Source organism: Oncorhynchus nerka, linkage group LG17, assembly GCF_034236695.1.
Source record: "Oncorhynchus nerka isolate Pitt River linkage group LG17, Oner_Uvic_2.0, whole genome shotgun sequence".
Lineage (NCBI taxonomy): Eukaryota > Metazoa > Chordata > Actinopteri > Salmoniformes > Salmonidae > Oncorhynchus > Oncorhynchus nerka.
The window spans coordinates 19,601,116-19,616,171 of record NC_088412.1 but is presented as its reverse complement, the minus strand read 5'-3'; the positions used below and the strand labels follow the sequence as shown (position 1 = coordinate 19,616,171).

Below are 15,056 nucleotides of genomic sequence, written 5' to 3'. Positions count from 1 at the left end.
ACGTTTCTATGAGGGGAGTCTCAACGTTTATATAAGGGAAGTCTCAACGTTTCTGAGGGAAGTATGAGGGAAGTCTCAATGTTTCTATAAGGGAAGTCTCAACGTTTCTATAAGGGAAGTCTCAACGTTTCTATAAGGGAAGTCTCAACGTTTCTATGAGGGGAGTCTCAACGTTTCTATGAGGGAAGTCTCAACGTTTCTATGAGGGGAGTCTCAACGTTTCTATGAGGGAAGTCTCAACGTTTCTATAATGGAAGTCTCAACGTTTCTATGAGGGGAGTCTCAACGTTTCTATGAGGGAAATCTCAACGTTTCTGTAAGGGAAGTCTCAACGTTTCTATAAGGGAAGTCTCAACGTTTCTATAAGGGAAGTCTCAGTGTTTCTATAAGGGAAGTCTCAACGTTTCTATGAGGGGAGTCTCAACGTTTCTATAAGGGAAGTCTCAACGTTTCTATGGGGGGAGTCTCAACGTTTCTATGGGGGCAGTCTCAACGTTTCTATGAGGGGAGTCTCAACATTTCTATGAGGGAAGTCTCAACGTTTCTATGAGGGAAGTCTTAGTGTTTCTATAAGGGAAGTCTCAACGTTTCTATAAGGGAAGTCTCAACGTTTCTGTAAAGGAAGTCTCAACGTTTCTATGAGGGGAGTCTCAACGTTTCTATGAGGGGAGTCTCAACGTTTCTATAAGGGAAGTCTCAACGTTTCTATGAGGGAAGTCTCAATGTTTCTATAAGGGAAGTCTCAACGTTTCTATGAGGGAAGTCTCAACGTTTCTATGAGGGGAGTCTCAACGTTTCTATAAGGGAAGTCTCAACGTTTCTATAAGGGAAGTCTCAACGTTTCTATAAGGGAAGTCTCAACGTTTCTATGAGGGGAGTCTCAACGTTTCTATAAGGGAAGTCTCAACATTTCTATAAGGGAAGTCTCAACGTTTCTATAAGGGAAGTCTCAACGTTTCTATGAGGGGAGTCTCAACGTTACTATGAGGGAAGTCTCAATGTTTCTGTAAAGGAAGTGTTAACGTTTCTATAAGGGAAGAGAAGTTAAAGGGAAGGCATAACGTGTGTGAGACAGCAATAGGCAATAAACCAAGCACAACACACTACCATCGACACTACCATCACACAACTATCACACTACCATCACACTACCATCACACTACCATCACACTACTATCACTCTACTATCACACTACCATCACACTACCATCACACTACTATCACACTACTATCACACTACCATCACACTACTATCACACTACTATCACACTACCATCACACTACTATCACTCTACTATCACACTACTATCACACTACCATCACACTACTATCACACTACTATCACACTACCATCACACTACTATCACACTACCATCACACTACCATCACACTACTATCACACTACTATCACACTACTATCACACTACCATCACACTACTATCACACTACTATCACACTACCATCACACTACCATCACACTACTTCGAACCATTGAAGGTATGGCTCTATACCTAGAAAGGTGGATCCTTCAGAGCCAGAGCCGTTACTTGACTGGGACTGGTACTCAGGGACGTCAAAGGAGCTGTGGGCATCACCGTGGATGGATTGGGAGATGTCCTGCAGCTCCTCCATGCCCCCGATGAAGTCCCCACACAGCGGGCTGCCCAGCACCGAATCCTCTAGGGGGGACGGAGGCCGGCAGTGGCTCTCCATGTCGACCATGACGGAGGACGGGACTAGGGGAAGGATCATTCATCAGACTGAAGAGAGAGAAACGGGGAGAGGAAGGGAGAGAGAGAAAGAGGGTTAGTAAAAGTCCCCAATGCAGCCGTTTTATATATCAAATAATTTATGGGCAACAACTTACTATAATAGTTATCCAATAAAATGGACAAAAAAAACACACAAAAAAGATTTTTTGCAAAAAACTATTTCTTAAGAAGAATTTTGCCAAGACTATGGTTTAAGTTTTGAGGGGAAAACAGAAAACTAGCTGTTATTGGCAGAGAGGTTTGGAACTCTCTTTGTTATTGGTCTATTAACTAATTTATCTCCTGGTGATGTCACCAGCCAAGCCGAAACTCCACCCATGCAAGGTCCTGTGTAGATTGTATTTCAGCCAGCAATTATGAAGGACACTGGTATAGAAAATCACACTTTTACAGTGTTAGTTTCATCAGTTATTGTACAGTATGATACAACAACAACAACAACTTCATGTTGACTGCACTGAGCCTTTAATGGAATGTCCAGATCATAGGAAAGAGTAAACAAGAAAATCTCACTCCTGTTCTTACATCATTGCATTCTTTCCATCAGCAACAAACATCGCATCAACACATGAAGTGTTAACAACACTGATAAGAGTTCCTAATGAGGTGTATCCTTGAAGGGTTGAACTGAAGCTGTTCAGCCTGGTCTCATAGACTTAACAAAGTAAATGTAAAATCTAACCCCCTCCTTCACCCTTTAACCTTTTAACCTAACTCCTAAACCTAACCGTAACCTTAACCCTAATGTACTGGAATGTAGGGCCCTGTGCTGGGCTAAATTGGATGGCGTGGTGGACGTTTGAGGGGTAGAACAGAGAGAAGGTATCAGACCTCATAGTTCCAGGTAGAAGCTACCCTAAGTCAAAGATCTAGGATCAGCTTATCCTCACCAAATCCTAACCTGAGTCTGTAGGGGCACCAACCCATATATCCACACCAAAACTGGGTCAAGCTAGAGTAAAGCTCCCTGGTCAGGCCTGGTGTAGAGAGAGGGGTGTGGGTGCTGAGTATTTGCGAGGAGGGCATGGAGCAAGGAGACAGCAGCAGCTCCATCTGAGACCAACCTGCAGTAAGCTGCCAGGGCTTGATCCTATGGAGTCTAAGTCTAAACCTAACAGACCCCATACAGTACTCATGTCTGTTTTGTGCTCTGGTCAATGACTCTGTCTAATGGACGTGTCTAACAGTACGTACATGTTCACGTTCAAAGATGAATTCCAGCCCCACACCTCTCAATGTATTCCAAGGTCACAGATGAGAGAAATGCATGGTATTTCATTGAAGCATAGTGTCTAGCCGTAGGTCTAAGCTGGCACTGCAGCAGGTGTTTTGAACACAGAGAGAAAGAGACAGAGTGTTTATTTACCCAGGAGGAATAGAGTTGGCCTCTTTAACATAGTCCTCCTGCTCCCAGAGGTCTTCATTTAGAGGACATCCTGTTTCAGGACATTCACTCATCACTATGTCATTACAACACTGGGCCTCTCCATGGCAACCACAGTACCAAGTACAACAGTACCTAGGCTAGACACTGCTGTGCCAATGTAGATAATAAACTATTTGTTTCAAGAGTAACAATTGGCCCAGCGTCTTCTGGGTTAGGGGAGGGTTTGTTTCGGGAGTACGCAGTGGCTGTACAGTAACATGCTATACATGACGTCAGAGCTCAGTTTGTGTGCTTCACAGCGCTGTATGTGTTTTGACTGGCAGCTTTTCTGAACTTGAACACCACATGCGACAAGAAGCTGCCCCCATCCCTCCTGCTAATTGAGCAACTTTTGCTAATTTGTTGTTGTCTGAGTGAGGGAAATGCTGTACATTAAAATGACAGGATGTATTCTGAAAGATGAGACTTTGAGGATTATAATAAAAAATGATTTGATATCAAACAAGCTGGACTTCACATTTCCATATCATAAAACCTATGTCATATACAGTGTCAATGTGTTTAATATACAGTTACATAATGACATGGTGTCATATGACATGGTGTCATTGGGCTCCCGAGTGGCGCAGCGGTCTAAGGCACTGCATCTCTGTGCCAGAGGTGTCACTACAGACCCCGGTTCGATTCCAGGCTGGCTGTGATTGGGAGTCATGGGGTAGGCCGGCATTAAGAATTAGTTTTTAACTGACTTACCTCGTTAAATACATTTTAAAAAATACCCTTCTGAAAAGAATGAGCCTATGTTTGTCTATGGTGAAGAAAATTTCACACATGACTCCTTTCTATGCGCACCAAAACTGAATTGCCCTGTGAAACCCTAACGCTCTAAGATCATACACTGCTCCAAAAAATAAAGGGAACACTGAAATAACACATCCTAGATCTGAATGAATGAAATATTTTTATGAAATACTTTTTTCTTTACATAGTTGAATGTGCTGACAACAAAATCACACAAAAATGATCAATGGAAATCAAATTTATCAACCCATGGAGGTCTGGATTTGGAGTCACACTCAAAATTAAAGTGGAAAACCACACTACAGGCTGATCCAACTTTATGTAATGTCCTTAAAATGAGGCTCAGTAGTGTGTGTGGCCTCCACGTGCCTGTATGACCTCCCTACAACGCCTGGGCATGCTCCTGATGAGGTCGCGGATGGTCTCCTGAGGGATCTCCTCCCAGACCTGGACTAAAGCATCCGCCAACTCCTGGACAGTCTGTGGTGCAATGTGGCGTTGGTGGATGGAGCGAGACATGATGTCCCAGATGTGCTCAATTGGATTCAGGTCTGGGGAACGGGCGGGCCAGTCCATAGCATCAATGCCTTCCTCTTGCAGGAAGTGCTGACACACTCCAGCCACATGAGGTCTAGCATTGTCTTGCATTAGGAGGAACCCAGGGCCAACCGCACCAGCATATGGTCTCACAAGGGGTCTGAGGATATCATCTCGGTACCTAATGGCAGTCAGGCTACCTCTGGCGAGCACATGGAGGCCTGTGCGGCCCCCCAAAGAAATGCCACCCCACACCATGACTGACCCACCGCCAAACCGGTCATGCTGGAGGATGTTGCAGGCAGCAGAACGTTCTCCACGGCGTCTCCAGACTGTCACGTCTGTCACATGTGCTCAGTGTGAACCTGCTTTCATCTGTGAAGAGCACACGGCGCCGGTGGCGAATTTGCCAATCTTGGTGTTCCCACCTGTGGACGTCGGGCCCTCATACCACCCTCATGGAGTCTGTTTCTGACCGTTTGAGCAGACACATGCACATTTGTGGCATGCTGGAGGTCATTTTGCAGGGCTCTGGCAGTGCTCCGGTCCTGCTGCTGGGTTGTTGCCCTCCTACAGCCTCCTCCACGTCTCCTGATGTACTGGCCTGTCTCCTGGTAGCGCCTCCATGCTCTGGACACTACGCTGACAGACACAGCAAACCTTCTTGCCACAGCTCGCATTGATGTGCCATCCTGGATGAGCTGCACTACCTGAGCCACTTGTGTGGGTTGTAGACTCCGTCTCATGCTACCACTAGATTGAAAGCACCGCCAGCATTCAAAAGTGACCAAAACATAAGCCAGGAAGCATAGGAACTGAGAAGTGGTCTGTAGTCACCACCTGCAGAACCACTCCTTTATTGAGGGTGTCTTGCTAATTGCCTATAATTTCCACCTGTTGTCTATTCCATTTGCACAACAGCATGTGAAATTTATTGTCAATCAGTGTTGCTTCCTAAGTGGACAGTTTGATTTCACAGAAGTGTGATTGACTTGGAGTTACATTGTGTTGTTTAAGTGTTCCCTTTATTTTTTTGAGCAGTGTAATTAATAACTTAGCTAGTCATGTCGGCAATAGAACAAGCTTTCAATGCCCACCTGACCTAGATTGCGATTTATAATGGTGCGATTTATAACAATGCACAGTAATTGTGTGATGGGGTTGATGCAGGGTTGTGTTCCAAACAAAACAACTACAAGTGTGCTGCTCTAGTTCCTCAACGGCAGAGCTAAGAGAGCTAAAAAAAAACGTATAGTCGAAGATTTCTTTGTGTCATAAAAGTGCAATGAAATGACTTAGGAACTGTGAACACTTTAGAGAGGTGTGTGCCCACTTGGAGACACCAGTTAGTCCTCTCAATCAAACCCTTGTCATTTGTATTGTCTTATGTTGCACCTACAACACATTTTCCAGGAATATTATTTTCATGTTACTGAATGTTTCAGAATATTTCCAGATTTTGTTATCAAACAAATGTGGCAAAGAAGTACAGTAAATGTAAAATGCACATAAAATCAACAGTCTTGTGTCAGGTGAACTGTTGCATCCTCAACTTTGGTCTAATAATTTTCCCATAATCTCCAAACTGTTCCCTCTCAAATGCTACAATGCTTTATTGCTACCAGACTAAATGACTGACTGGTTGGCTGACTAACTGTTTGCCTGTCTGACTGATTGACTAGTTATCTGACTGACTAACTGTTTGACTACCAGACTGACTGACTGACTGACTGGTTGGTCGGTTGGCTGACTAACTAACTTTTTGACTAACAAACTGACTGACTGGCTGAGTGACTGGTTGAGTGACTGACTGACTGGCTGGCTGGTTAACTGTTTGACTAACAGACTGACTCACTGGTGGAGTGACTGACTGGTTGGCTGACTGACTAACTAACTGGTTGAGTGACTGACTGACTGGCTGGCTGGCTGACTACAGTACTGAGTACTGAGTACAGACATTGGATGTTTCTTAAAATGTTCCGAGCACACAAATTGGAGCACGTGAAGGTCAGAGTATGAGTCCAAATCAAAGTTTGCGAAACAGAGCACGGAGGGCACTATTCAAAGGTGTACTCCGTTTGTACATTGATGCAAGCTTCAATGCAAAGAAATATGACGCAACCACGTAAAAAATGAGGCAACAATTCTTGAAATCAATGGCGGCCATTATTTGAGCTGAAGCGAGAGAAATTACCCTCTGATTTCGAAATGAAATGTTGTTTATTCACATCTCATATGTTGCTTGACTACAATATTTTATTTTGATACGTTAATAAATACATACTGTGTTAATTTTGGCATATTTATCTTGGCTAATTGGCTAGCTAACAAATAGCAAATTGACACCTATCTTGCATAATATTCATTTTAAGTCATCTTTGCCTGTTAAACTATCTGGTGATCTACATTATTACGATTCACGTATAACTAGCTGATAGTTATGAAGTAAAACGGTTGCTTTGTGTATATCTTGTTTTGTATCTATTGCCATTGTCCTGACTGGAAGAAGGTTCAGTGAATGGGGAGGTGAAGTGTGAGGTAATACAGTAGGGGGAGTGCGAGTGCTTCTCAAATGTAATGTTTAATGCATTCTCCACACTCACGTCCTCACAAGAACGTACTCAAGTGAATGTCGTCGGAGAACGCACTCGGAGCATGAGAGTGCGGAGCACGGTAATATGCATGTTGAGCAACACCCATTGTGTAAACAGAGACCTGTTACACAGGGACATAGACCCTGGTCACAGCTGAGCCTGCGTGTTTAGTCTACTTATAGACATGACTACTGATACCATCACTGAACGCATTACCCCACCAGCAGCGGCTATGCTGTACAGTACTGCCTTTCTCCACTATGCCCTAGTCATGGCTGAATCCCAAATCACCCCCTTCCCCTTGCCCCTCCATTTGTGTGTTCATGTGCGCCTCTGTTCATGTGAGCCTCCGCCAAAACGGAGGGAGTGAAAATGATGGAGGGTGTAGGGGCTAATTTGATAGCTAGCCACTTTGACCGAGCAAGCTACGCTGCAGGCTTCAGAGCGAAGTGGTATCCCAAAATGCACGCATCCTCAAGCCACTCCACCCCCCCCAAACCCCCACTTTATCCTCAAGCCACTTCCGCCCCCCAAACCCCCACTTTATCCTCAAGCCACTCCCCCCACAAACCACCACTTCATCCGCAAGCCACCCCCCCCCAAACCCCCACTTTATCCTCAAGCCACCCCCACCCCCAAACCCCCACTTCATCCTCAAGCCACTCCCCCCAAACCCCCACTTCATCCTCAAGCCACTCCCCCAAACCCCCACTTTATCCTCAAGCCACTTCCGCCCCAGCCTGTTTGGTCGTCTTATCCACTGCAACAAGGCTGGACCCGGCGCTGTGAGACTTAAAATTGAGCTCAGGTGCATCGTGTTTCCATTGATCATCCTTGAGATCTTTCAACAACTTGATTGCAGTTAACCTACGCTAAATTCAATTGAATGGAAATTTTTTGGACTAGTAACCGGAAGGTTGCGAGTTCAAACCCCTGAGCTGACAAGGTACAAATCTGTCGTTCTGCCCCTGAACAGGCAGTTAACCCACTGTTCCCAGGCCGTCATTGAAAATAAGAATGTGTTCTTAACTGACTTGCCTGGTTAAATAAAGGTAAAAAAATAAATAATAATAAAAAATAAATAAAAAAGTCAGTTAAGAACAAATTCTTAATTTCAATGACAGCCTACCCTGGCCAAACCTTTCCCTAACTTGGACGATGGTGGGCCAATTGTTCACCCCCTATGGGACTCCCGATCACGGCTGGTTGTGATACAGCCCCGGGATCGAACCAGGGTCTGTAGTAACACCTCTAGCACTGAGATGCAGTCCCTTAGAATGCTGCGCCACTCGGGAGACATGATTTGGAAAGTCACACCCTGTCTATATAAGGTCCCACAGTTGACAGTGCATGTCTGAGCAAAAACCAAGCCATAAGGTCAAAGGAATTGTCCTCAAGGCAGAGATCTGGGGAAGGGTACCAAATAATATGTCTGCAGCATTGAAGGTTTCCAAGAACACAGTGGCCTCCATCATTCTTAAATGAAAGAAGTTTGGAACCACCAAGACACTTCCTAGAGCTGTCTGCCCGGCAAAACTATGCAATCGGGGGAGAAGGGCCTTGGTCAGGGAGGTGACCAAGAACCTGATGGTCACTCTGAAAGAGCTCCAGAGTTCCTCTGTAGAGATGGGAGAACCTTACAAAAGTACAACCATCTTTGCAGCACACCACCAATCAGGCCTTTATGGTAGTGGCCAGACGTAAGCCACTCCTCAGTAAAAGGCACATGACAGCCTGCTTGGAGTTTGCCAAAAGGCACCTAAACAAGATTCTCTGGTCTGGTGAAACCAAGATTAAACTCTTTGGCCTGAATGCCAAGCATCACGTCTGGAGGAAATTTTGCACCATTCCTACGGTGAAGCATGGTGGTGGCAGCATCATGCTGTGTGGATGTTTCTCAGCTGCAGACACTGGAAGACTAGTCAGGATCGAGGCAAAGATGAACGGAGCAAAGTACAGAGAGATCCTTGATGAAAACCTGCTCCAGCGCACTCAGGACCTCAGACTGGGGTGAAGGTTCACCTTCCAATAGGACAACGACCCTAACCACACAGCCAAGACAACGCAGGGGTGGCTTCGGGACAAGTCTCTGAATGTCCTTGAGTGGCACAGCCAGAGTCCGGACAGTTCTGGAGAGACCTAAAAATAGCTGTGCTGCAACGTTCCCTATCCAACCTGACAGAGCTTGAGAGGATCTGCAGAGAAGAATGGGAGAAAGTCCCCAAATACAGCTGTGCCAAGCTTGTATCCCCATACCCAAGAAGTCGAGGCTGTAATCACTGCCAAATGTGCTTCAACAAAGTACTGAGTAAAGGGTCTGAAAACGTATGTAAATGCGATAGCTAAATGTAGTAATTTTTATCAAATTTCACAAATTTCTAAAAACCAATTTTTGCTTTGTCATTATGGGGTATTGTGTGTAGATTAATGAGGGGGAAAAACTATTTCACTCAATTTTAAAATAGGGCTGTAACATAACAAAATGTGGAAAAAGTCAAGTGGTCTGAATACTTTCCGAATGCACTGTATTTCTTGTCGAACGCCAGGTGAAATTTCCTCATTTGAATTTAATGCTTGTTTTATTATCTAATAATCTGGAACAAGAATTGCATCATTCAAGTCACAAGTGTGTTCTGAAGTTGATGGTTTTATTTGATCCCCTCACCACTCTTTAAGTTACCCTCAGAGTTGTGTTAGCAACACGGAACAATGGAGGGCCCTCCGAGCGAGTTGCTAGGGGAGAAAGGGTTGGTTTGGCATTCACAGCATGTCATCAACAGAGAAAAAGGGGTAAACAAACACATGATTAGTCACTCTATACAGATGTAGGATCTTAATTTGATCACTCTTTTGATGCTGAGAATTGCAAACGTGCTGTGTATTCAAGGTTTAAAATGGGTTCTAAAGTTTGTCATTTCCACTTTAAAATGTCAGACTGTCAGACATTATAATCCACATAATAATTCAAATGTATTGTTGCTACAGGATTATTTTGCTGCTGTAGCAAACTGGTTCAAATCAATATCCTACTGTACATCTTTACAGGCTTCCCATATCAGCCATGTATTACTTTAACCTAGGCAGACAGATGAGAGGGTGGGTGGGTCAGATGGACTGAATCAGAGCGCTGGAGTCAGATTAAGACAGGCCATAAGGGGCAAATAGAGAGAGTGAGAGTAACAGAAACAAAGATAACATAGGGAGACAGCGAGAGACAGGGAAAGGAGGTGGGAGAGAGAGGGAGAGGAGGGAGAGAGACAGGGAGAGGAGGGAGAGAGGAGGGAGAGGAGGGAGATATACAGGGAGAGGAGGGAGAGAGAGAGGGAGAGGAGGGAGAGACAGGGAGAGGAGGGAGAGAGAGACAGGGAGAGGAGGGAGAGAGAGAGAGAGAGAGAGAGGGAGAGGAGGGAGAGAGACAGGGAGAGGAGGGAGAGAGAGAGGGAGAGGAGGGAGTGAGAGACAGGGAGAGAGACGGGGAGAGGAGGGAGAGAGGAGGGAGAGAGACAGGGAGAGAGAGGGGGAGAGGAGGGAGAGAGACAGGGAGAGGAGGGAGAGAGAGAGGGAGAGGAGGGAGGGAGAGACAGGGAGAGGAGGGAGAGAGACAGGGAGAGAGGGAGGGAGAGAGAGAGGGAGAGAGAGGGAGAGAGAGAGGGAGAGGAGGGAGAGAGAGAGAGGAGGGAGAGAGACAGGGAGAGGAGGGGAGAGAGAGAGAGAGGAGGGAGAGAGACAGGGAGAGGAGGGAGAGAGAGAGGGAGAGGAGGGAGAGAGAAAGGGAGAGGAGGGAGAGAGAGGGAGAGGAGGGAGAGAGACAGGGAGAGGAGGGAGAGAGAGAGGGAGAGGAGGGAGAGAGGAGGGAGAGAGACAGGAGGGAGGGAGACAGGGAGAGAGGGAGGGAGAGAGGAGGGAGAGGAGGGAGAGGGAGAGGAGGGAGAGGAGGGAGAGAGAGAGGGAGAGGAGGGAGAGACAGGGAGAGGAGGGAGAGAGAGACAGGGGAGAGGGAGGAGGGAGAGAGAGAGGGAGAGAGAGAGAGAGAGGGAGAGGAGGGAGAGAGACAGGGAGAGGAGGGAGAGAGAGAGGGAGAGGAGGGAGAGAGAGAGGGGAGGGAGAGAGACGGGGAGAGGAGGGAGAGAGACAGGGAGAGGGAGAGAGAGGGGGAGAGGAGGGAGAGAGACAGGGAGAGGAGGGAGAGAGACAGGGAGAGGAGGGAGAGAGACAGGGAGAGGAGGGAGAGAGAGAGAGAGGAGGGAGAGGAGGGAGAGGAGGGAGAGAGAGGGAGAGGAGGGGAGAGAGAGGGAGAGGAGGAGAGAGAGGAGAGGAGGAGAGAGGGAGAGGAGGGAGAGAGACAGGGAGAGGAGGGAGAGAGAGAGGGGAGAGGAGGGAGAGAGAAGGGAGAGGAGGGAGAGAGAGAGAGAGGAGAGAGAGAGGGAGAGAGAAAGAGGGGAGAGGGAGAGAGAGAGAGAGAGAGAGGAGGGAGAGAGAGAGGGAGAGGAGGGAGAGAGACAGGGAGAGGAGGGAGAGAGAGAGGGAGAGGAGGGAGAGAGACAGGGAGAGGAGGGAGGGAGACAGGGAGAGGAGGGAGGGAGACAGGGAGAGGAGAGGAGGGAGGGAGAGAGAGGGGAGAGGAGGGAGAGAGAGACAGGGAGAGGCGGAGAGAGAGAGGGAGAGGAGGGAGAGAGACAGGGAGAGGAGGGAGAGGAGGGAGGGAGAGAGACAGGGAGGGAGGGAGAGAGACAGGGAGGAGAGGAGGGAGAGGAGGGAGAGAGACAGGAGGGAGAGGAGGGAGAGAGAGAGGGAGAGGAGGGAGAGAGACAGGGAGAGGAGGGAGGGAGAGAGGAGAGAGGGGAGGAGGGGAGAGAGACAGGAGAGGAGGGAGGGAGACAGGGAGAGGAGGGAGAGAGAGAGGGAGAGGAGGGAGAGAGAGACAGGGAGAGGCAGGAGAGAGAGAGGGAGAGGAGGGAGAGAGACAGGGAGAGAGACAGGAAGAGGAGGGAGGGAGAGAGGGAGAGGAGGGAGAGAGAGAGGGAGAGGAGGGAGGTGGTTCTAACAGTAACAGAGCTCAAGCCCCTCTTGTGCTCGCTCAACCAAGCCTGCTGAGGAAGGCATTGCACACACTGCACCGAGGACAGGCAAAGTTGTCTGCGTGCATGCATGTGTGTGTGCCTGTGTGTTTGTGTGGACATGTTTAACTATACTTGTGGGGAACAGAAGTCCACACAAGAATAGTAAACAAACAAAAATTTGACCAACTGGTGTCATTATGTTAGTCTTCACAAGGCCAAATGCTATTTCTAGGGCGTTTAGGGTTCAGGTAGAATTAGTGTTAGGATTAGAATTCGGGTTAGGAATTCGGGTTAGGAATTCGGTTTAGGTTTTGGGGTTAAGGTTAGAGCTTGTATTTGTATTTATTAAGGATCCCCATCAGCTTACTCTTCCTGGGGCCATCAACATTAAGGCAGTTATATACAATTAAAAAGATTACATGACATTACATTTCATAACACTTTACCCAATACATTTAGTGTGTTCCCTCAGGCCACTACTCCACTATTACATATTTACAATACAACATCCATATGTACATGTGTGTAGAGTGCGTGTCTTATCGTGTGTATGTGTGTCTGTGCCTGTGTGTGTCTCTTTACAGTCCCTGCTGTTCCATAAGGTGTATTTGATCTGTTTTTTTAAATCTCATTATACTGCTTGCATCAGTTACCTGATCTGGAATAGAGTTCTATGTAGTAATGGCTCTAGGTAGTACTGTGTGCCTCCATAGTCTGTTCTGACTTGGGGATTGTGAAGAGACGTATGGTCATGGCATGTCTTGTGGGGTATGCATGGGTGTCTGAGCTGTGTGCTAGTAGTTTGTCAACACTTCTTACAAAAACAAGTAGTGATGAAGTCAATCTCTCCTCCACTTTGAGCCATGAGAGATGTACATGCATGTTATTAATGTTAGCTCTCTGTGTACATTGAACGGCCAGCCGTGCTCCACTGTTCTGAGATAATTGTAATTTTCAGGGGTCCCTCTTTTTGGCACCTGACCACATGACTGAACAGTAGTCCAGGTGCGACAGAACTAGAGCCTGTAAGACCTGCCTTGTTGATGGTGTTGTTAAGACGGTAGAGCAGCACTTTATTATGGACAGACCTCTCCCCATCTTAGCTACTGTTGATCCAACATGTTTTGACCATGGACAGTTTAAAATCCAGGGTTACTGCAAGCAGTTTAGTCACCTCAACTTGCTCATTTTCCACACGATGTATTACAAGATTTAGTTGAGGTTTAGGGTTTAGTGAATGATTTGTCTCAAATACAATGATTTTTAGTTTTGAAATATTTAGGACTAACTTATTCCTTGCCACCCATTCTGAAACGTATTTTATTATTTTTTTATTTCACCTTTATTTAACCAGGTAGGCTAGTTGAGAACACCTTTATTTAACCAGGTAGGCTAGTTGAGAACACCTTTATTTAACCAGGTAGGCTAGTTGAGAACAAGTTCTCATTTACAACTGCGACCTGGACAAGATAAAGCCAAGCAGTTCAACACATACAACACATACAACAACACACGAGTTACACATGGAGTAAAACAAACATACAGTCAATAATACAGTAGAAAAATAAGTCTATATACAATGTGAGCAAATGAGGTGACAAACTAACTGCAGCAAACTAACTGCAGCTCTTTGTTAATTAAGTGTTGCAGTGATTTCACCCACTGTAGTAGCTGACGTGTATAGTGTTGAGTGATCTGCATACATAGACACACTGGCTTTACTCAACGCGAGTGGTATGTCATTTGTAAAGATTAGGGTTAGAGTTAGGTTTATGGTTAGGGTTCAGGGAAAATAGGATTTTGAATGGTAAATTGCGTGTCCCCGCAAGGATAGTTAAACAATACTGTATATTAGGGTTAGGAATGTGAGGGGGAGGGGAGGGCTCAGCTCTATCCCCGGGGGACTGACAAAAGGACTTCTCCCGTCAGCTACTGAGATCGCCATGACAATGTCATGAAAATTCCGGCACATAGATCATGTTCAAAATCGTGAGGAGACAACTATCTACTACCACTGTTTGGATTTGCTCTCCAATATGATGTATAAATGAGTCTCAGGATGGTGTATTAGCAACATGATAATAAACAGAGAACAGAGGAAGTGTAAACCCACATGCAGTCTGGTTGGCCTAATAACCCTGCTCTAGTATCATCACTGAGCAGGCAGAATGCCCGACCGCTGCGTGAGTCCTCTCACTCTCTCCGCTGCTGAGCCCTGAGAAAGACCTGTCCTGAGAGCCTGTAAAGCAGACCACATGCTGGGGGAGATCTGTTATAGGGACATGTTCTGAACATGTCACAGGCATGCAGACTGCAGACAGGCTCTCTCTCCCATGGGATGGGTGTGTATGTAGCAGAGGTCTTCTAGCCTGAGCTGTGTGAAGTCATTGTTGCCGTTGAACCATAGTAGAGGCAAGCTGAGCTTTTGTGCTTCAGCTGTATTATTGCCGGTTGTCTCAGAGTGAATTGCTGCTGGGATATTGAACCCTGGAACAGGATGTTATACACACTATCTATAGACACCCACAGCGACCCACAGCTACACATAAGTACCCAGCGACTGAGCTACACGCTAAGACAGGTGACCAGAATGGATCCATGTCCTGAAATACAGGCATTAACCAGTCTGAGCCAATACTGACGTAGGACTAAGACAGCCCCGGGTTTAGGTTCCCCTAAGGAGGAAATAGAACAGCAGTCTGATAGTTAAGAACATGATAACAATGCTGGCAGCAGATCAAGACAGAGGTGTGTATAGGCGTGTTTGCTGCAGGTAGAACTCAACTGAACACACAGTAACATATTGCTGGCCCAGAAAACCAAGAATTCAATGGTAGACACACAGCCTTATCAAATCATGCTGGTCTAATTCTCATTGAAAACAAAATATGTCTCAAATGCAATA

The 15,056-nt window shown here is 46.3% G+C and overlaps 1 protein-coding gene across 2 annotated transcripts in view; it reads right to left on the bottom strand.

Annotated features, from left to right (window-relative positions):
* Window positions 1-15,056, bottom strand: part of LOC115144848 (peroxisome proliferator-activated receptor alpha-like) — a 71,918-nt gene that overhangs the window by 37,490 nt on the left and 19,372 nt on the right. For both annotated transcript variants that reach the window (XM_029685946.2, XM_029685947.2), the window contains exon 2: window positions 1,512-1,760. In XM_029685946.2, the coding sequence (XP_029541806.1) occupies window positions 1,512-1,752 (241 nt within the window). In that variant the 5' untranslated portion in view covers window positions 1,753-1,760. The remainder of the gene's footprint in view (window positions 1-1,511; window positions 1,761-15,056) is intronic.